Here is a 21,935-nt window from a genome sequence, read left to right as displayed (position 1 = left end):
CGCCTGCCCAGGGTCAGATTCATGGACACGGACCGACCGCAGTGAAAGCAGAACTTTAACACTGGTTTCCTGAGAACAGGTTTACACATAAAGAAAGAGAAGTTCCTGAAAGCTGTGTTTAGATTAGGTAACAGAGAGCAGAAAAATAGGAACAAGAGCAGCACCTTACTGTAGATGAATGTGAGTGTATGCGTACCTGTGGTCTCCTGCTTCCTCTGGGAGGCTTTTACTTTTGGGAGGGACACACACAAACACACTTATAATTTAAAGCCATTTTCAACAATGAGAGCAAGTGTTAGCAGGAGTCCTTAGCAGTAACATATAGCACTGTGCTAACGTCTTGCACCACTCCTCATTTCCGGCCCTGTAGATGTTGATCCATCCTCAGCAAAAATGGTCTCAGTGACTGTCAAGGAAGGGAAGCAGGGATAAATGTCTGGGGCTTGCCAAATTACACAAGAACTATACTGAAAATCAGTGGCAACAGGTCTGAGTAATGACTCTAAAAATGATATTTTTGGTTTGAATTGGTATGTACAGAGGAGGTCAGGAGAGAGGTACAGCAGTGAGTGTCTACAGCCATCTGTAAAACAGGGTGGAGGCTCTGTGATGGTTTGGGTTTGCATTTAAGCCAGTGCCGTTTGAGATCTTGTCAAAACCGATGGAGTTACGAATTCAGAAAAGCACTGTCAGATTTTCATCCACCATACAGTTCCATACGTGTGAGTGGTTGCGTATGTAGGATCAGTGAAGCAGGACTTTGCTGTGAGTGTTTACATGTCACCCTGATGCAAAGACCTGTTAATGCTGTTTACCCGGCTTAGCCAGGAATTTAGGAAATTTGTGTTGGTTTTCTCTTGTGGACATTTACTGGCTATTCTGATGTTTTAGCTCCATGCACAGTCTACAAATGAGGCAAAATGAACTCTTAAGACTTGAACCACTTCATCCATTTATTAGTCAGCTGTTCAAGGAAAACGAAATACTCAATGTTAAAAATAGTCTTCAAAAGTCATTAAAGTGTTTATGAACAGAGGTGAAAAAGTCAAAATGGCATAGCAGGGACTCAGTGCTTACATACATATATACATCAGTGATGTGCGACTTTGCACCACTTTTCTGTTTCTCAAGGTTTCTCTTAGAAGCCTTTCAACTTGTAACATTATCATAATTTTTAAGACAAACAAACAGACGGGTTAGAGTAGGATGAGATCAGTTAGTATTTAAATACTATCCAAATGTTCAAATCACAATGTCATAATCGCACCATGTTCTTAGGTCTTCATGTGGAAAATCTGCGTCTCATACCTTGCACTATAAACATGGGCTTGGATTGAAAAGCTATTTAAATGACTGTAAGGAAATTCCCTTCACAATTCCACTGAGGAAGTTAAGATAAGTGTGCTGTGCTGAGTGATAAGGGATGTAGAGAAACAAGCGGGGTGGGGGCCGAACTTCTCAAGCTTTGGTCTCGACCTCTAGTGTGAAGCTTTCCATGGGTCCTTTGCTCAGGGCCTTGATGTCATCCAGGAGAACGGTGGGGGTCAAAATGTGGGAAGACCCTGTATAGGATAAAGATAAATAAATTGCATTAAAAAACAAACAAACAAACAAAAGAAAAGTCCTGTCATAATTCCGCTCTGCTCCAGTAGGGGGTGTAAAACAGCAGGAAATAACGTATAATAAGTGTAATCTTAAAACTCAGTGGAACCTTCCCGATAATCGTCACAATCATAGCTCTCCTTAGTTCATGTGCTGCAAGCTAATATTTCCCAGCATTCTGACTTTCTGCGCGCCTGTTTGGTACGAAGCATTGTCCAGCTGTTTCCTTGCACTGAGTCTTACCAATGATGACCTCGCAGGTTTTCATTGCCCTGGTGACCTCGTAGGCGCAGCGCATCTCAGAGAAGCTGATCCCTCCTATAACAAAGATGATGAGACGTGAGCCAGTCCGGCGGTCATCCTGAGTGCTGGCTCTGTGCTTCTGCCGTGCGCTGTGGAGAAGAAGGAGGGGCATCGGAAATATTAACTGACAGAGCCTTAAAGAAGAAAAAGCAGACGCTGCTTCTTACTGTTGAAACTGGAAAATCGACCTCATTCACCTCAATCAACCCTCTAAGAAACAGAAAGTGGATGTGGAGAGAGAAATCACACAGACTGACTGTATAAGCATAACTAAGTGACACAACAACACAAAACTGTAGGGTTGTTAAACTGTATATTCTTCAGTTAGAAAGAAACCAAAACAGCAGCCCAGTTCCAGCCTGGTCACTCACAAAAACCCACCTCACAGCCCCGGAGCCATTCCAGGCAGCAGGACACTCGGACTGGTGCGGCCACTCTTTGGTGTCCAGTTTGTTCTCCACGACATCCTGGAAGTAACGCATGTTTTAGAGATCATGTGACATGGGGAGCAAATCTGTTTTGCAAGCCAGTAACAATTTTAAAGTGCAGTAACCTTCACTCGCTGAGGGGTCCTACCTACATTAAATTTATATGCACATGGTCCAGTGGTCATCTTCTAAATGTTACGCAACGTGTATCTCTTTGACCATCATGCGCATACTTCAGTTTTCTTTATATTTGGAACACAAGTTTCAGTCACTCTGTAAAACGATTTATTTTGTGGGTGACGTCACAACTTAAAAGCAGAAGTCGTGCCATTAACAGAGCTAATTAACAGAAGAACACATGATGAGTAATTTTGGTGCCAAGGGAAGGTGTGATAATAACGTAACTACATCATGCATTAGTAGATGTCAAAACACAGGCTACTGCTTGACAAACAATTTGCTTTCCTCAAACTCAAAGTCTCACTGTTTTTTTGCATCATGCACCTTTATGCTTAGAAATACTTGAGACTAGCAGACGAGCTTTAAGTTATCTGCAGCAGATATTCAGCTCCTACACATCAAATCAATTTGTCTTCTGCTGCAAGAGGAAACATTTTAACCGCATTTGACAGGAAACCAGGTGCTCAGGTGAAGACCACTGATGTTTTTCTTCTTTTTTTTTTTCCATGTAATAACAGGAAATGCAAGTGAAGATGAGAAGAAACGAGCTCATGTTACAGATCCTATAACATGGAGTTAGATTCTAATCTAATATAAACTTATTTTCACAGTAACCTGTAAGATGATTACTAAAAGGCTCCTCTCAGTTTTGTTTGCTATTAAGAGCCTCCTCTTCATTGGATACACTCCATCTGATTAACAACATGGATTTACAGAACTGAGACTGAGTGAAGAGAAGAGTTTGGGGGAAAACTGCTAATGGGGGTATTTCCACCTCTCAGTTCCACACCCATTTCAGAGAAACGGCTTCGGCAGCTGAGTTTTAAGAGCAAGTATATATTTTCTTTTCATGATTTGTGGTTGACAGGTCACATGACTTACCAAAGTGAAAACAAAGCACAGTGAAAAGGTACATTTAGAAAAGAAAACCAAAAACTGGCAGCACAGCGAATTTCACACAAACAAAGGACAAAGATTTTCACCCAACATACTTATAAGACAATAAAAACACTAGTTCTGAGGGACTGAGACAGAAACAGAAGGACCATCCTCTGAAGAAAAACAACAAGGCAACAACTAGTGCCTTGTTGTGGTTTACACTTGCTAGGATGCAGAAAACGGTACAGAACAACACAAACTTGTGTGACACAGCTTATCAGATGACCCGAATCTGATAACCTCCTTTTGTTCTGCTTCCATAGTTGTGCTCATGAATGCCCCTTAGATGAGGTGGGGTAGCACAATGAAACAGATACAGTTACATGTTCAGTTTGGCATCAACTACTCTAATGACCGCTCAAGGCTGGGTACACAACAGAGTCAGCTCACACATGTTCAAATGCCCCAAATCAGCAATGAAATGAACAAATGTTTACAGCCTGAAATAAAAACTGCTTTTGGCAATGGATAAATTCATCCTTTATAACAACTGTGCGCCAGGGTAACTTTTTATTTATAACTCAAACATTTGTACTTGCAGAGGCTCAAAGCTTTGATTGACAGGTGTCGAAAAAGTTCATTCCACCAACTGAACTGAAACCTCTACACCCCGTCTGTGTGTTGGTGTCTGTAGAGCAGTTTTACTTTCACTGTCTAAAGCATAATATGGACTCAAGTGAGCTACAACAAAGCCCGCAAGTTTCTACTTTAGTTTCATTGAATTTAGTTTTAGATAGATTAATAAAATCCATCACTTAGCAATCATTAGCAGCTAGCAGAATCGGTGAATTGCAAAGGTACAGTTTATGGATGCTTACTAATGCAGAGACAATGGGTGCAAAGACAAGCTAGGATACCACATGATGATGTCACTGACCTCCATCACATCTTTTATGGTGGGGATCCATCTGGAAAGGCTGTATCTCTCCTCTTGGGAACGCTCTCGTCGGTTGGGTTTACGAGAGAAGAAACTGGGCTGGAAATAAAAGTACATCAATGAAAACTTAAAAAAATGGATAAATCAAAACACTGAAACGTTTTCCTTTTCTCAACCTACCGTTATGATGATGGGCACGCCCAGCTCTTTCCAGTTCTGGATATACTCCGGTTCTCCCTCGATCTTTACATGCTCAATAAGTTTGTTTAAGTTTTCCTCGGTTGTCCCTGTTTACAAACACCAAACAACCAAAAAGCAAAAAAGACAGATGGACAAATTAGCACCTCTAATTTTTAGTCAAAAAAAGTTGCTGTCAGCGTTAATCTCGTTAAAATGACGTTAACGCCATAACCGCATTAACGCTGCAAATCTCGGTTAGCGAGTTAACGCAGATCGCCCCGTGTGAGGGGCTGCACGGTGCTAATGCGTTAACGAGCTAACCGCGCTACCGCTGTGCAGGCCTTGTGTGGGGAGATCTGCGTTAGCTCGCTAATGGAGATTTGCTGTGTTAATGCAGTTATGGCGTTAACGTCATTTTAATGAGATTAATGCTGACAGCACTACTTTATTCACGAGAAGGCTGATGTACCGTTCAGGCTGAAGATGTAGAGCAGCACAGCTCTGATCTTGTCATGTTTACTGTATGGGTTCAGCAGCACAGGCAGCAGAGTCCTCATGGGATCTTTCACCTTTAACCCATCCACATCGGCGCCTACTGCAAGGTCCTGCACAGAAACATACAGCATATTACACATAGTACACATGACACACTTCCCTAAAGCTTTGATTAGAAGGTCACACTTGGCCGCATACAGTAACGGTACTCTGCAGGTCAGGAAGAGTGTGACTGCTAGATCTTGATAACAGAGCACAAACAGACCTGTTCAGCTTTGCAGAGTTTCTCCACATTGTTTGCGAAATGTTTCATGCAGTCCTCAGCCAGCTGCAGATGAATCGTTTTCTAGAATCCAGGCAGAAAACTGTTAAAAACATCAGGTCAACCCTATGTAATAACAGGCTGCAGAGGCGCCACACCCGACCACAATATAAGGATTGCGTAGCCCTTACAATAATAATAATTGTTGTAAGAGTTGTATCTGTCTTAAAACCAACAACAAGATCCTGGAGAAAATTCTGCTTTAATCTCACATTTCAGATGAACACATAACTTCGAAGTAAGTTCAGTTATCCCTACATAAGTTTTACTGCATACCTCTGTCATCTGTTTACGGAACGCAGGCATCTTCTTCATCATTTGAGCCAAATTGCTAATTGTGATCTGGGGAAACAAAAAACATACATATATATTAATATATATGAACACATTAAATGTTTGCTCAAGATATGCTTTTCAAAATGAAACGATCACACAAGCAGAAACCACTGCACTGTACCTTCCCATCTGGCTGTTTCTTGCTAGCAGATATCTCCTTCACCATCTTGGGAATTTGCCTGTTGTAGGGAAAACAAAAATGTTAAGATGAGTGTTCTGACAACAAGAAGAAGATATTGCCATACTTCTGGTTTCGCACACTTACGCTGAAACCTCTGCGATGTGCTGGTGCCTCAGCTTCACCCAGAGCATGTCATCCTCATTCAGCAGGGCCTGCTTCTCTAAGCCGTCTCTAGCCTTGTACCTGGACACAAAATGACCCAGAATAGCAGTATCTAGTTTCTCATGAGCACAAGAGTATGAAGCAGTAAGCAGATTGTACACATATATCTCTATATCTATCTCTCTATATAAAATACAGGAAGTAGACTGCATTACTTATAGGTATCGTTTTCTATATCAATGAGATCGTAGGCCATGGCCTGGTAGGTCAGCTCGTGCAGGATGGGGGTCACAGGATCAAAGCCTCTGTCGACTATCAGCAACTGGGCTTGGGTCTTCTCCTGGTGATGTAGGGGGAAAAAAAAGTTATATATTATTAAATTATATATAAAAACGGGGATAATTCACTTCCACGGAGCAAGCTGTCCAAACTTTTGCCTTTTCAAATTTATAGTAAAGGGAACTGTTTAATGTGCTTGAGGCAAAGGAGGGATTATTTTATTCTTTCATGTGATAAACAATACAGTATTTTAAAATTGCCATTTACTCCCAGGGCTACGACCTTGTTTATCCTGAAACCATCCTTTGTTCGGCAGGCCTCTCACCTTTTTCTTGCCACTGTCATCCAGCTGGTAGTGTGTGTCCAGCTTCCGGTCCACCAGCTCTGCAAGGAGTTTGGCATTCTCCATGTTGCCGTCTCTAGTTATGATATAAATGTTGTTTCCGTCAGTCAAGTGAACATTGAGGTCAAGGTTAATCCAGTAGTTATAAAACACAAAACTGTATTTTCTGTAAATAACAGCTGCACTCTGCTCTTTACATATCTTTACACTCTTACTTTCATCAGGCTGAATAGGATCAGCGCTGCTGTGAGCGAGTAACCTCACTTGCTCAACTACCATGTGATTCTTTCTACACATAGCTATTTCTTTGAACAGTGAACGTTATAAGATATATGTCTACTATATTCACTCGGAACAAACACATTCTAAAACCAGTCTGTTCAAAGAAACAAGTGATACCAACGCTTTGTTTTCAAGCCCAGCATTATTCCTGCCATTAATACGGAACCTATTCTGACTTTTTCTCCTAAAAAGTTTCACTCTGCTTGGGGGCTCGGGTGTATTGTTACCTAAGACACTACATGTTGTCTGACTTACTTCTTGTATCGGATCCCTGGGTACTCGTCTAATGTGGCACAGAGCGTAACGAGCTGGCCTGCCAGTGTCTCCAGTGTCTTCGTTTTGTCCTGACTCTTGGGGCTGTAGATGCTTCGGAAAGCCCCGGGATTATCGCAGGTGAAAACCTTCAAAGTATTTAACACCACAGTGTAAACCACAGCCGTCATCATTAAAGTTCCAGAAGATACAAATTGAGCACAAGGATCATTTTTAATTTCTCATTGTTTCCCGAACTCGAGGCTATAATACATTAAGCACCTGCTTGTGTGTTTCTTTGTCTGATCACATCTCCTAGATAATCAGCAGATGAGCAATCAAACCTGGTACACAGATATATCGTAAAGGTTCTCATCTATATCAGAAATTATGACACCATTGTGTTTCCTAACATCTGCCTAGTAACAGGCTAAAGTGACCCATTTTCAGAATATATGCACATATACCACCTTTTACTTCAATGACAACATCTAATTGACATCAACATACGATGAATTACACATGATACGATGGCAGCATGTTGCCTGCCAAACAGGAAGCAAGCGGCTAATAAACAAACAAACCCCGTTTTAAGCCTTTGTGAACCTACAACACCTGGTGAAAGTAACAACTCATATCTGCAAAAGCTGAATTCACCAGTGTTTTCTTTCGCTCACTGCAGCAAGACAATGCCAGTAACGCGTATACAACAGTAGTTTTCTGTTTCTGCAACTATCCCACCTGCAGCCAAAACCCATTGAGAACACACAGTGAATTATAAACGGGAAAGGTTGACAACGAAGCCGCTGAAATGCTATAGCAAGGAAAAATGTGAAGCTACAGGATTTACTCTCTTTAGGACTTCAAGAAACACCCTACACAAGGCAAATTCCCTTCCTTCAACAACAGGCAAGTGCACAGCCTGCGTGCGTGCCTGTCAACTGAGGGGAATTTTGACAAAAAGAGGAAATGGACTATTACAAAATAAACTAAAAAAAAAGAACACTTGGCTAAATTTTAAACACTTACTTGTGCTTCCTGAGGCATGAAAGAGATGTTTATTTCCTTGCAGACCCTTATGTGTTTTCCACAGGCTTGCCTCATTTTGTTGAACAGGTCATCAGGGCAGTCTGCAGATCAAAAAAGCTTTCAGTGCCCACTTTGATCGTAAAAGGTATATCTGCTATTTGGCTGATGAAGCAGATTTAAGCACCAACACAGGAGTTACCTACAGTCAGTGAAATAGACGTACGCAGCTTTGTATTTGGGTTTGGGCTTGAAATCCTTTATAAAGGCATCCACACACTATGAAAAAAAAATAGATTTAAGAACTCACAGAGTTTGGCAGTGATATGTTAAAGAAATGAAAATGAAAAAGTTTTAACAGCAAACCTTAGCAGTAGGTGTCATAAAGTAAATGGACTTCATTTCGAGAACAGGCTCTCTGCTTTTGAACAGGTCCTCCACAACTAGAAACAGAATACTAGTAGTCAAAAGTAGCTAAAGACATACACGCACAAATTATCTTTGATCAAATAGCTTTGTGATGTAAAAATAAATAAAAGGACATCATTCCACCTACTTGTTATCTTCTCTGACATCAGGTCGGACATTTTGCAGCATGACGAGAGGAGCTTGGTGGTGAAAGGATCCAGAATCAATATCTGTGAAGAAGACAACGTGAAAATGCTCCTTTAATTATGCGTTAAACAGTAATATACTCCCATGCTATGCAGCACCACATATCGAGACAAAGCGTATGAGTGAGAATCAATCATATCAAAGCTGAATCTGTAACTCGGAGCTTGTCCATTTATCCAAGTACAATCCTGGGACTCTGTACTGAGCACATGGTGGGTTTCTTACCTTCCATACTTCAGAGTTTCTGCAGTCTGTAATAATTGTGTCCTGTATTCCTGTAAGGAGCACATAACATGACAACATGTAAACACAACAATAATCTGAAAACAAATTATCGTTCATGATGTCACTGTTTAAGCTACCTCTTAGTTCAAGTGTGCAAAACAGAAAGTGATGTAATCAGAACTGCAAATATCCATTATCTCGCTACTTATGCATAAAATTAAAACATATTAGAACGTTTATAGCCTAATGTATAAAAGTTATGCAGTTGTGTTTCGTAATATTTCAGAGTCTTGGTACAATTGATTTTTCATATGTGTTTGGGTCATACCACGTGAGCGTGAAAGGGTGTGGTACTAGTAGTTTTCTAGATAATGGAATTTTAAAACAGCTCCTCAAAAAAAAAGTGCCAGAAAAACTCAGATCCCGTCACTTTTTCTTTTTTTTTTTGTGAGATAACAGTGAGGTCCTGGAGTTTTACATATTTTATCTTAAGTAGTAAACTTAAACTTAGTTGGGGGGGTTTCGGCAGTTTAAAAAAATTGATTAATTAAGAAGGAATGACCTTTGAACCAACTAAAGTATTTACGTACTGCCAAGGTTATGTCAGCTTTCATGAGTGGAGTATTAAGAACAAAGGCTATTTCTGTCTAACTCTGTTACTTGATTATTAGCCTGCTATTGTGCAAACCTGAGTGATAGCACTCTCATTAATTTAGGGACAACTGTTCAGCGACCTTATGGTCATTTTGTAGCCTGTAGTGCGTAAACTTGAATCATCCATACATCTATCCCAGCTGTCACAGGGCGAAAGGTGGGGTACAGGTCACCAGTCTGACAGAGTTCTAACACATGTCAGCAGCAACAAAACTTCATTACCGCTGTTCTACTGGGCTGCATTAGTCTTAGCTGCTTGTTTGACCCTCATTTTAACGGCAACACAAACCAGCCTTCTTGGTGACATAACCTAACCACAGCCAACAAGAGGAAGGCAAGACATCAGGATAAGGATACAAATAATACGCCAGACTTGTAGCAATCCCGCTGCATAAACGAGGTGCGGTTGCAGACGTACAGTGACCTCACCCATGGCTACTGCTACAAACAAGTAGCCTAAAAAAGTCGTTATGTTCTGACCGGGCCAAGTGTTAGGTCAAGTTGCGTCTGCGGCTTTTTCCTCTATCGGTTCTACTGCGTTTCGTAAATTTGTAATTTTCCGCTCAAAGGGAACAGCTGAATGAAAATGTTCGCCGTTATTCCAAAAGCTAAAGATGCGCAGGAAGAGGTTAGCTAAAACAGCTCACAGTTCACGTGCTAAACAAACGCCGTTGTGCTATTTTTCAAGAGCAGGAAATACTCTCCTGTTGGAGTAAACTTACTTTTCCAAACTATTCTTTTCAGCCCGTGATCTGAGCCCGTTGCCATCTTGTTTTTTTCCCCCACTGCGCCGCTTCCCTTCGAGAAATTCACGAAGACAAACTCTGACGTCATTCGCGTCACCAAGTGTGCGACAGTGAGCTGTAGTTTTTTAGTGATGAAGCGCACAAGACATCTATCTATCTATCTATCTATCTATCTATCTATCTATCTATCTATCTATCTATCTATCTATCTATCTATGTTACTGTCAAAGAGGTGGCTCTGAGGCCTCCAGACAGTAATTATGTCCATGTCACATTTAGTGGATATATCCTTGAGTGCAGAACATGATGCTTTCAAAGGTAGGTTTTTTCCATGGCATTCAACCTACACCGGCCCCATCTCCCTGCTTCATTATAAAAAGACATTTAACCCCCCCAGTGGGAGGGGCTTGCTGCAGGTATTTCAGCTGATAGATGTTTAAGAAAAGATCAAACCACTAGAGAGAAGTGTTTTTAAGAATCAAAGAGAAGCTATCAAGAGAAGGAGAGAAGACACAAACCAGAAAAACTGGTGCTATGAAGTGGCTGGAGATTTTTGTATTACTGGGCATGTGCTCACAGGTATTGTAATAAATAGTGAGGAGATAACTGTTATAGGAAATTGATCAGAACACTTAATACATATATTTTATCTTAATTTGCAGGCTGCAGCCCAATCAGGTACTGTATGTTGTCTTTTACTATATTCAACTGTTGGCGGTTTATCACAGAACAAGAAAAAAAACTTGACTTGTCTGAAAGAATCTTTTTCTCAGGGTGCCAGATGTGTCTTATAATGATTTTTGCTCTACCTTCATTAGATTTTAAAGTGTCTGTGTTCTCTGCAACATCAAAGACTGTGACTCTCAGATGGACCAGGTACTCTGGAGCCACTTCATACCAGATCACTGTAAAATCACAGAGCGAACTTGTCGCTTTTGCATCATTTGGTCCAAACACAGTGATGGGCTCTGTTACCTCGCTGCCTCCAAACGTCATGTATAACTTCGTAGTTGAAGCAATGAGTGGTTCCCAAAAACTCAGCACTGCATCAGTTGAATCATCAACAGGTGAGACTTCATGCACTTCAGTCCATGCTCATGCTGTTTAAGATATGAAGTATACAGTCTTGTGTTGTCCTTCACTATTTATTTCTAAAACAAAACGTTTTTAAATTAATTTTATTGAACATGACTTTGTCCTAATAAGTTGTTCATTTCTAGAGGGTCCAGGCTGTGTAGCTGTTGCATAGAAATGCAACCAGTACCTTTTTAAAGTTTGGAGAACACGCTACAGCAGCTGATGAACCCAATGTATACCACAATGAAATCCTACAGTATTTGTAGCAAGCTTCATTTCTGTTGCATCGCATAAGAGTGTTAAGATTGTAGCTTGTAATTTGAATGGAAAAAATAGAACTGATTCATTATGAAAAGGATGTCATTTAGGAAGTAAACTTTCCAGTGTTTCTTAAGTTTTTAAAACTTCCTGCTCGACTGGTAATACCTATTATTAGACTTTTATTACACAGTGTCTTTAAGTGTCCGTTCTCCATAGAGTTCAATGTTGTTAATTTTGAACTTACAGTTTCCCAATTAATGTTATTTGAGTAGTAAATTTCAAAGAATAGCCTGTGAAGCTCAATGGGTTAGAACAGGGGTGGGCAATCTCAGTCCACGAGGGCCGGTGTCCCTGCAGGTTTTAGATCTCACCTTGGGTCAACACACCCGAATCACATGATTAGTTCATTACCAGGCCTCTGGAGAACTTCAGCACATGTTGAGGAGCTAATTTAGCCATTTAAATCAGCTGTGTTGGTTCGAGGACACATCTAAAACCTGCAGGCACACCGGCCCTCGTGGACTGAGATTGCCCACCTCTGTGTTAGAATGTTTGTAAAGCTGCCATGTTTAGGCACACTGATCACTGATCTAAATAAAATTATGTACGGCAAAAAGCTATGCCGGAACCATAAAAATAAGTAATTTTGCAATGCAAATATAGCTATCTAGATCTGTTGGCAGTTTTACTGCTAGTATTACTGCCATTTTTCAGGCTAGCATCACTAGTATCACTTGAGACATCACTAGTAATAAACATGTGATTTATAGTTATGTTCAGTAAATGTACCAGGGGAGATTCACAGACGATAAAGTATGGGGTAGTTTTGGTTGCTTTTTTAATTAAAAAACCACTTTGGCACTGATCACCACCTGCACTCATGTATATATCTTTCTACGTAGCACTTTTAATTCTTATTTTTATTTTTTTCATGTCTATTTAAGCGTAATTTATGACAGTATGTTTACACTGAAGCACCACAGCAATTTCCTAATGTTGTAAACCTGCTCAATATTTGGCAATAAAACCCTTTCTGATTCTGATTCTTAATTAAACCACTTAAATCTAAAGTTCAGCACGCAGACACATACAGTAAAAATTAACTTAAGAGTGGACTTGATACCATCCCTGTTGTGAATTGTTTGTGCCTCTTTCAGCCCCTGATATGATGGAGCCCATTCTGACAGTGAAGTCACTGGATAGCACAACCTTGACAGTGGAGTTTAACTTGAGAAACGGGGTGTCTCATTACATCATACGTGTCGAGAACAGCAATGGCTTCTTCAGAGAGGTTGCAGCATCCTCCTCTCCAGCTGAGATTGAGTCCCTTGTGCCGTACACTGAGTACTCGCTCAGCATCATGGCTGTGAACACCGCAGGCCGCAGCCAGCCCTCAATTCCTGTAACTGGAAAGACAGGTGGGATTTTCAAATTACTCGTGTGAAATGGGTCTCACACCCCATGCCCTGCAGAGGTCACTTGATCTGTTTTATTGTCTAAACAGCACAACCACTATATTCAATTGTACAAGTGAAAGGTACAGTATACACACTCATCTTCAACCCTACGGGCCTCTCTGGCATCGGTGGTAACCATACCTGACCCCTCTATGTCAAACATAAAGAGCTGAACTCTTCCTGAGTAAAGGGTTACCAGCTCTAATCTCATCTTTACGGGGGGCAACATTCGATTCTCACGAACATGAAACATGAACTTGCAGCTGTAGCCTCTCAGCGGTGCAATGAGTTTACTGATCTTGCACCAGTCAACAGGTCTTGTTTAAAAATTTCTTAAGATTGCACCTGTTCAACTAATCCAGTCACTTTGTGACAATCATTTTTTAATAATTCAGAGAAATGTCCTCTAAACTTTTTCATTTATGCAAACTTGATTAACTTGAAACAGAAATGAAGACAAAGTTATGTGACTATTACCAAAGTAATACAGAGTTTATCTATTAATAATACTGATTACTTGCTTAATATATTAGTATTAGTACAGTTTTCATCGATAACATACAATTACTTGAACCTTTCACGCTTTAATACTAAGCAACTTTCAAACTGATTCTTGAACGTGAACACAATCAAACTCTGAAGCTCTGCTTCACCTAAAATGATCAAAGAAAATAACATAAGCGCACAGTCTGAATATGTAACAACTGGCAAGAGCTCTAAATGTTGCACCCACTATTAAGTTGACGTTACACTGACTTCCTTCACATAGTCTTGGATTAAACTTTTGGACTTTCAGTAATGTGCTACAGTATTCATCCCCCACACCAGTTACTACATATAAAACAGTCTAATCTTGTCTTTCACAGTTTTGGCTCCTCCTCAGCTTGCGTCCTCCTCTACGAGCAACAGCAGCATCGTTCTATCCTGGGATCCAGTTGCTCATGCCGTCCAATACACCGTGTCCATATGCAAGCTTGATTCAAACATAAGCATGGGCGTGTACAACACCTCCAACACCAGTTTGACCTTCTCCGGCTTGGATGCTGGCTCACTCTACGTCATAACTTGTTTTGCTTGGGATCTTGAAGGTCGAAAGGGAGACAGCTCGAACATTAAACAGGCTACACGTAAGCAGGCACTGAGACAGTTGTCTGTTTGTGACTGTACACTTTGTGTTTACTCTAGCATACAGAGTGTTATTCAGTAAGAGCCCTGGACAGCATGAAGAATGCTTAACCATGATCTAGGGTCAATGCTGCAAAGCAGTAAAGCCACCAAAACACACACAGTATTATAATTCTGAGGAGTCTTACTGTGGCAAATTATCCATAAGGGTTAATGAACATGCTGCTTAAAATATAGGAGCACAACAAGTATGAAATACTTGCTTTCTAAACTTAGAACCTTGAAAACTTCCTGTTTTAGTAGACATTTGAAAAATATAATGAAGTAAAAAAGCAAAATTTTCCACTTAATTACAACAAATAAAAGCATGCATTCAAAAATAACCAAATGCAGTTATATCACACTGGTTCCCGTGTCTACTCCAGTTTAGTCCTTCGCTGGTTTTGTTTTTATTTTTTGTCATCTAACAGGACCTCGGACCCCAGCGTCTGTCAATGTGTCTGTGGTGATGAATGGCAGTGTGGCTGGACTGTTGGTGTCTTGGGAGCCAGACCAGGAGGTCTATGGACCCATTGAGTACAATGTGATGAGTGACCTAAACTTAATGTGTAAGACCACATCCAGCTCCTGCACCCTCTCAGTAGTGGGGTGTGGAGAGGTACACACCATCCAAGTCACTGCCTCAAATGAGGCTGGGCCCAGCTATCCATCTAGCCCTGCAGTCTTCATCACCTGTGAGTAGAAGAGATATGAATGTGTCATCCACATAATGTTTTTTAAAAATACTGGAATTACCTTCCGGGTATGAAGCCGAATGCAGAAACTTGTATTGTTTCTAATGCATTGATTTAAATTAAGATTTATATTCCATATGACATGAAAAACACCCAAATTTAATTCCACATTACAAAAGTTGAATGTATCCTGTAAAATTAATGACCACTAAGGGTAACTATGGACCAATGGTAGCAATACTGAACTCTGACCCTTTAAAACCACAACATTTTAAAACTCATAAGCAGATAAAACAATTTCAACATTTTTTTTATATCACACTGTTTATATATCTTAAAGAAAACAATTTATTCATTAAAAATCTTCAAACTTTTAATAACTACAATGCAAAACATGCTATAAAATATGACACACAAGTTTTTTGTGTTCTACACCGAACCCCTACCTGACTCTATGAGTGTGTGACTGTGACTAAATTCCCTGCCGTCTTGTGCTGCAGTCCCCTGCCCACCTGAGTCTTTGGCACTAGTGGAGTCTTCAGAAGGCAACTGCACTCTAACGTGGAAAACCGTGGCTCATGCTGACAGCTACATGGCCCTTATCGAGACAGCTGGCAGCAGTGTGGAAACCTGCAACACCACCAGCAACAACTGTACCTTTCACTGCCCATGTGGGCAAACATACCTCCTGTCTGTGCTGGCCTTCAACCACGCTGGCAGCAGTCCTCAAGGACAAGTTCTCAACTACACCACTTGTAAGTAGCAGCAGAAAATTATACTTTTTAGTCACGATGAGATGCATTTTCTTCACTCTCTGATCATTCATAAACTTCTTTTAGTGGTGTGTTGCCCAGAGGATGTGTCAGTGTCAGCGGTGAGCACTGACACTCTGGACATCAGATGGATGCCCTCACGGGGGGCAGTGCTGTACGAGACCCGGGCTGCACACAGTTCAGAGGTCATCCTCTGTAATGACACCGCACCGGTGTGCGTCCTCTCTGGCCTCAGCTGTGACACTGCCTACAGTGTGGTGGTGATTCCCTGCAATGATGTGAGCGGTTGCAACCTTGCTTGTAAAGCTCACACCAAAGACACAGGTAGAAAACTTGTGTATATAAATAAGGGTATAAAAACATATCCAAGGAGAAAAAGTCCACAATATCTAAAAAAAAGATGTCTCCTCATAATTTTGAGGGGTCCTTAAACAACGTGGACACCATTAACTCAGCCTTCTCTCCATTCTCGAAGCTCCCTGCATGCCAAACAATGTGATGCTCAATCCAAAGAACTCCTCCTGCGTCACAGTCAGCTGGACAGCAAATAACAGGGCTGCTAATTACACTGTAAGCGCAAATGGAGATGATGACAAACACATCTGTAGCACCAATAAAAGCAGCTGTGACATCACTGACCTTTCCTGTGGCTCCACCTATGAAGTAAGCGTCGAAGCAACCAGCACAGCTGGTCCGAGTTTACCCAGCTACTCTGAGTTTCTAGAAACAGGTGAGCAGTCGAATGCTGTCGCTCACGAACGGTCAGTGCTGCTTCCTGACCTTTCTTGCTTAACTTTACAACTTTGCATAACTTCATATGTGACTTTATTCCAGGTAATTATACGGGACCTAAAAGAGTTTATGTTCAATTAAACACTTTGCCCATCTTTACATCAATTTTTCTAGTTTACAAGAATTATATTTAGACACTTTTGCCTAGCTGCAATATAAAAATATACTGAACTGTACATTAATTGATATGTTATAACTATTTCCCACACCTCATCTTCTATCGCAGAACCGTGTTGCCCAGTGAATCTGACGGTGGATCAGGTGACCCAGGCAATCACCAACGTGTCGTGGTCTCACGCCAAAGGGGCACGCTTGTTCATCGCCACTCTGACATCATCACGCGGTCATGCCCGCTGCCATACCCAGGACTCCCACTGCCTCATGGGATGCATCACCTGCAGCACCAACTACACTGTCACCATGGAGGCAATCAGCCATAACGGACGCAGGTCCAACTGCACCTATCAGGGTTTCTCATCAAGTGAGTGATGTCTTCTAATAAACCGTGACAATAAGTAACAAAGAGTGGTCAGTGAAAGATAAAAGAAAACATAAAACAGAAGAGGTGTGGACAAATTTAAAGGCTAAAATGATCTGTCAGAGAGCTCTGACAAGTTTATTAAAACATGCACACATCTATTGTGGTTTTACTTTGGTTACTCGTTTGAAATATGTACATAGTTTTAAATAATCATGGCAATTTACGTGCATATCATGCAATGACCCAAAGGATAAGGCATCAGACTCCTCTAATGGCTTTGGTCACAACCCCCAGCCACCTGCTGATCAAACCTTCTGTTTACCAAGGACAGCCAATCCAAAGACGGCTGGCTTAAAAAGAGGGTTGCCATCAAAGGAGAAAAGTTAAAACAACTCTTTTAGAGAGAGGATGAACTGAGGATCATGTGAATCATGCAAAATTACTAAAACAGAGTATAAGACTAAAAATATGGAGGTGCAAAGGAGCATAGTAAGTCACGTAAAAAAACTAATTTATGACTTAAAGGCCTTTATTTTATGTATTGAAGTAAAAACTTACGAGGAATTGTGGAAATTTTTTAAAAGTATCAAGATAAGTGTATACAAACAGAAGATATGCCTACCGATAAAAGAGCAAAACCAAAGCTGTTACAGTCATAGTAATCTGTTTTTCTTCAGCCTTTAATTGCAAAGTAGTATTCTAGTCAGAAGACATGCATCACTTCATTAACATGTCTTTGTCGCAGGTCCCTGCTGTCAGTCTGGTGTCAAATTATACAGCACGTCCAGTAACTCTCTGCGGGTTTACTGGCGCAGCACTGGGAGCAACCACAGCTCCATCGCAGAGATGGTGGGGAGCAACAGCAACTACAACTGCACCGCAGCTCCTGGAGACAACAGCTGTGACTTCGGCAGCGTCCAGTGCGGGGACGTCTATCATGTAGTGGTCGCTCCACTCACACAAGAGGGCAGCAAAGTCCAATTCTGCCCGGAGAGACTGTACTCGGGTAACTCAAAGTGAAATTGTATAAAATTAGACTTTGTGTGTATTTTATTTTCCATTGATTATATTATTATAGCGATCGCTTTCACACATTTTTCTCATTACTTCCATGTTTCGTCAGGGTAAAGTTTTATATAAACATGAATCAGTAACTGTGATTAGAAAAAAAAGTACCTCAGATTTAGACTTTTCTGTTTCTGCTCTTTTAGTCACCTGTTTAGGAGACAACATTGGCACAGGTAAGTTTGCCATCTTTCTAGATTTTTTTGAATTTGGATTCAAAAAATGTTATTTTGGATTGCATTAGATTGTAAAAAAAAAAAAAAATGCATGCATTTTTTTTCTAAATATGCTTCAATCTCTTCTCCATCAGTTATTTACAGAGGGAAGAGAAGCGTGGACTAGCATGTTTAGCAACAAATGGTAAGCAGCTGGCTAAAGAGAGCGCATATAAGCTATAGCAGTGGTGTCAAAAATATAGCCCGAGGGCTCGAATCAGTAAAGACTTCAATCTGGTGCACTGGACAGCTTTGGAAAATTTGAAGGAGGAATTTTTAGCTTTTCCTGGTGATAAAGATCCCTGATACCCACAGACATTTATACTACACTAAAGTCTAACTGTTATAGATCAACATATGGGTAAAAATAAAAAATAAAAAAGGACATTTTCTCTGAATTAAGTTTGATGTTTTGATGTTATGTTTGAGTTCCCAGAACCTTTTCTGTAATTTTACACATGTATCATGCAGAAAAAAAACTACACAAAAGGTATGAAATATAAAAAGATGAAAATTATTAAGATAAGATTCAAAAGTCTTCCATCTGAAACTTTGTCAGCACCACTCCTTTTAAAAAAAAAATGTACCATAAATGCCACATACAAGTATCAGAGTTCACTTTCTGTTTTTATGGTGCTAAACTGTGGAACGGTCTATGTCTTGAATCTATGATAACATTTTTAATGACAGTTAAAATAATTGACCATCTTTTGTCTCTACCGTCTTGTGTATATTAATGTCTATCTTCTGGCTACAAAAAACACAGCGACACTTGACATTGTTGTCATCAGATTTGAGCACATTAAACCAATGAGCACAAATATTGCAGGTCAGTATTCAGTTTTCATGGGTTTTGATCTTTTTCCTCGACAGAAAACATGTTCATCCTCCTCTTCCTCATCCATCACCCCCATCCTCACCGGAATGATCCCAGCCTCATAAATATATAGAGAAACAACCACAAATGTTTAGCCATGAAACATGTTGGTATAATGTTTGATGATTTTTATGTGGCATAGGAAAGCAAACCCACAGTCTGCTCCAACATTTAAGATTCAAATCTGTGATCTGTGAAAATCACACATTAAAGTTAAAGTAACTAAAGTTATGTTAAATTGGGGAAATTCTAAATTAATTTTAACCACAAATTACTGGATTTAATAGGAAAAAGATTTTTTTTTTAAACTGTTAAAAATTGCAATTGATAGTTGATAGTAAAACATTTACCATGCTTGAATAGCTAATTCAAACTACATATGATGGATTTTTCTTCTTCAGTTCAAGAAATTTGTCATAGAGATGACTGAAGCACAATAAATGTGTAGCTCATTGTCCTCCTGACAATCAAGGAACACGAACTGATATATTCATCTTTAAATACACGATTTTTTTCCCTTTTAAAACAACAGTTCTCTGTTTTATATTGTTAGAATGTAATGAACTGCTTTCAGTACGTGTCATTGTCTCAAAGTGATGGAAATTCCTGGTAATAAAGAACTCCCAGCATCATCATCATATAGTGTTTTGTTTTGGATGTAGATATGTGATCTGTAAATCAGGATGCTGATAATGCTTTGTTAGTTAGATCTGTTTAACAGTCACATGGCAGCAGTTACTATATTCAGCCTGTCCTGCTGACATTCAAACCAAGCATGAGAATGGGCAAGAAAGCTTGTTTAAGTGAATTTCAATACATTAAACTGATGATGTAGAAGTCTCAAACACTCATAACCTCATGTATCAACGATACATTTGGCTTTAAAGGGTTAATTCTGTTAGAAGCTGTTTTGTTGTTTCTGAAACTTTCCCTTCTTCAAGATCAACTGTATTTTCTTCAAACTGATTACACATCAGTGAACACTTGGCTCTCTGATGAGAATGTTATATTTGGTAAGGCAAACAGCATCATCTTCATCTTTGTGTTACATTTGAAATTTAATCAAATCTGATCACGTTGGGTGACATGTTTGAAGTCTGGACTTACATGCAGGTAATATGTTAGACTGGACTAAAATGTTACAAGTTTTAGATATATTTATCAATACATTTATAAAGTTCTGACACTGTAAGTGAACCAGAAAATCGGATAACCAAGTTGCAGAGAAAGCAATTTATGAAGAGGTCCCAGAGCTCTGTGCCACTGCCTCCAGCTCTCCCATAAACAGAGGTCTCTAAAATCAGAAATTTGGCCTGTAACATCTTTTGGTTTTCACACTCCCCTATCTCCAGAGAGTCAAACATAAATGGACAATCATACATAACATACAGTAGCTGTAAATATAGGGATTGTTTTTTAACTTCAGAGTATAAAAGACATTAATCAGAATGTCCTTGTGATGTAGGAGTTTGTGGTCTTTCCTTTTTTGCAACCAGCCTCAACTAGACAACTAGAGTTTGTGTCACTCCCACATTGGCTTCATTTTTCAGCTCTGCCAGTTGCCACCTGTTTCAAATGTCAAACCTTGAGGTTTTTTATTAGGTCAAGCTCAGTAATACCGGGAAAGATACACTGGCTTTATATAATGCATTGAAAAAAGTTTTCAAAGTCTCAAATTACACAAATAGTTCCCAAACACCAGACATTATTCCTGCTGAAAAACTGCTGCCACGTTTTACATTGAAAACAGAGAAAACTTCCCTCCATCCCTCTTTTTGTTGATTCAGGGCATCTCTGGTTGCCTGGGGCTGCTGGAGGGGCAGCCTGCCCCCATTTAGGGAATACTGATTGGTTCTCAGGTTGAGTGGACCAAAGCTTAAAAGAATCCAGCAAACGTTTTGTATTTGACTCCCTTATATAGTAAACTAATTTTAATCCCGCTCTCATTGTTAAAGATGGGGTTGTTGGGAGCCATAGGCTTTTCTTTAGCTTTGATAACTCTAACTCAGGTAAATACAACTTTTAAACTTGTTGAAATTTATCAAATGATCAATATTTATCAATAACCAAAGAAAAATAATGTTCTATTGTTTTTATTTGCAGACACATGAAGGTGCAGAAGGTAAGAAAATGAAAAAAATGTCATTTAAATAATCTATCCATTTTTTAAATACAAAGGCATGATTGTGAATAAAAAAGCACTACAGATGGATTCAAATAATAACAAACTTTTTTTGTGTGTGTAGCTGCATTATTTGCTCCTGTACAACCTTTAATAACAAAGCTTACTGCATGTGCTTCCATTTATTCCAGAGTGCAAAATCTTGTCAGCAAGTGCCTCAAATGCATCATCAATTCTAGTAAAATGGGAAAAGCATGATGGAGCGACCAGTTATATTTTGGAGCTTCGAGAGAAAAACTCTCCGCAGTCTGCACCGATTACAGCGCCCATATTCGGACACCAGACTGAAAGGAACGTCTATGGTCTAAAACCAGGAACTGAGTATAATGTGACTGTCAAAGCTTTTGTCTTCTTCAGTGTGGCGTGTGTGAATTCAACCCTGGCTTCCACAGGTAAGTTCAACATTTTTATCAGGGGTCAGTGCCCACATGCATAAATTCACGTAAAACTGCAGTATTTATAAACACATCAAATACATCCACAATGAGCTGATAAATAACTTCAGTGACCAAAAAGCTATTCATAAAAG

The 21,935-nt window shown here is 39.9% G+C and overlaps 3 protein-coding genes across 4 annotated transcripts in view; 2 read left to right on the top strand and 1 right to left on the bottom strand.

Annotated features, from left to right (window-relative positions):
- Positions 1-965: 965 nt before the first annotated feature.
- stxbp3 (syntaxin binding protein 3) lies at positions 966-10,455 on the bottom strand. The gene is made up of 19 exons (XM_085376891.1): positions 10,344-10,455; positions 8,968-9,017; positions 8,684-8,765; positions 8,494-8,570; positions 8,334-8,406; positions 8,131-8,231; positions 7,105-7,250; positions 6,550-6,643; positions 6,161-6,285; positions 5,928-6,026; positions 5,784-5,841; positions 5,603-5,668; positions 5,270-5,350; positions 4,979-5,114; positions 4,510-4,616; positions 4,330-4,428; positions 2,287-2,372; positions 1,846-1,994; positions 966-1,562 (listed from the first exon to the last, which is right to left on the bottom strand). The coding sequence occupies exons 1-19, from the start codon at positions 10,453-10,455 to the stop codon at positions 1,459-1,461; spliced, it is 1,845 nt and encodes a 614-aa protein (XP_085233017.1). The 3' UTR covers positions 966-1,458.
- Positions 10,456-10,762: 307 nt separating this feature from the next.
- Positions 10,763-18,474, top strand: LOC146614629 (fibronectin type III domain-containing protein 7-like). Of its 2 annotated transcripts, none has more exons than XM_085376357.1 (13): positions 10,763-10,783; positions 11,030-11,045; positions 11,186-11,434; positions 12,863-13,123; positions 14,029-14,289; positions 14,758-15,021; positions 15,522-15,776; positions 15,861-16,118; positions 16,270-16,524; positions 16,813-17,067; positions 17,813-18,073; positions 18,279-18,308; positions 18,443-18,474. In XM_085376357.1, exons 3-13 carry the CDS (start codon positions 11,329-11,331, stop codon positions 18,472-18,474), a joined length of 2,238 nt encoding a protein of 745 aa, XP_085232483.1. In that variant the 5' UTR covers positions 10,763-10,783; positions 11,030-11,045; positions 11,186-11,328. The 2 variants fall into 2 exon arrangements, with proteins under 2 accessions (XP_085232483.1, XP_085232482.1); XM_085376356.1 differs by lacking the exon at positions 10,763-10,783 and adding an exon at positions 10,902-10,946.
- Positions 18,475-21,179: 2,705 nt separating this feature from the next.
- Positions 21,180-21,935, top strand: part of fndc7b (fibronectin type III domain containing 7b) — a 41,813-nt gene continuing 41,057 nt past the window's right edge. Inside the window, exon 1 of the mRNA XM_085376622.1 lies at positions 21,180-21,233. Within this exon, the coding sequence (XP_085232748.1) occupies positions 21,180-21,233 (54 nt within the window). The remainder of the gene's footprint in view (positions 21,234-21,935) is intronic.

The sequence above is a fragment of the Diplotaxodon limnothrissa genome, linkage group LG17, assembly GCF_057381915.1.
Source record: "Diplotaxodon limnothrissa isolate DT_005_m linkage group LG17, D_limnothrissa_male_GT1.1, whole genome shotgun sequence".
Taxonomy (NCBI): Eukaryota; Metazoa; Chordata; class Actinopteri; order Cichliformes; family Cichlidae; genus Diplotaxodon; species Diplotaxodon limnothrissa.
This window is presented reverse-complemented; position numbering and strand designations above follow the sequence as displayed.

What these genes read in the sequence shown, in the direction of transcription:
- LOC146614629 (XM_085376356.1), top strand. Translation starts at nt 10,902, where the DNA reads ATGAAGTGGCTGGAGATTTTTGTATTACTGGGCATGTGCTCACAG. An exon ending in ATCAGTTGAATCATCAACAG is followed by an intron (nt 11,435 to 12,862) that starts GTGAGACTTCAT and finishes TGCCTCTTTCAG; the next exon opens with CCCCTGATATGATGGAGCCC. An exon ending in GAACATTAAACAGGCTACAC is followed by an intron (nt 14,290 to 14,757) that starts GTAAGCAGGCAC and finishes GTCATCTAACAG; the next exon opens with GACCTCGGACCCCAGCGTCT.
- stxbp3 (XM_085376891.1), bottom strand. Translation starts at nt 10,455, where the DNA reads ATGACGTCAGAGTTTGTCTTCGTGAATTTCTCGAAGGGAAGCGGCGCA. An exon ending in CACATCGCAGAGGTTTCAGC is followed by an intron (nt 5,842 to 5,927) that starts GTAAGTGTGCGA and finishes TCCCTACAACAG; the next exon opens with GCAAATTCCCAAGATGGTGA. An exon ending in AGAAACAGCCAGATGGGAAG is followed by an intron (nt 5,669 to 5,783) that starts GTACAGTGCAGT and finishes TTGTTTCCCCAG; the next exon opens with ATCACAATTAGCAATTTGGC.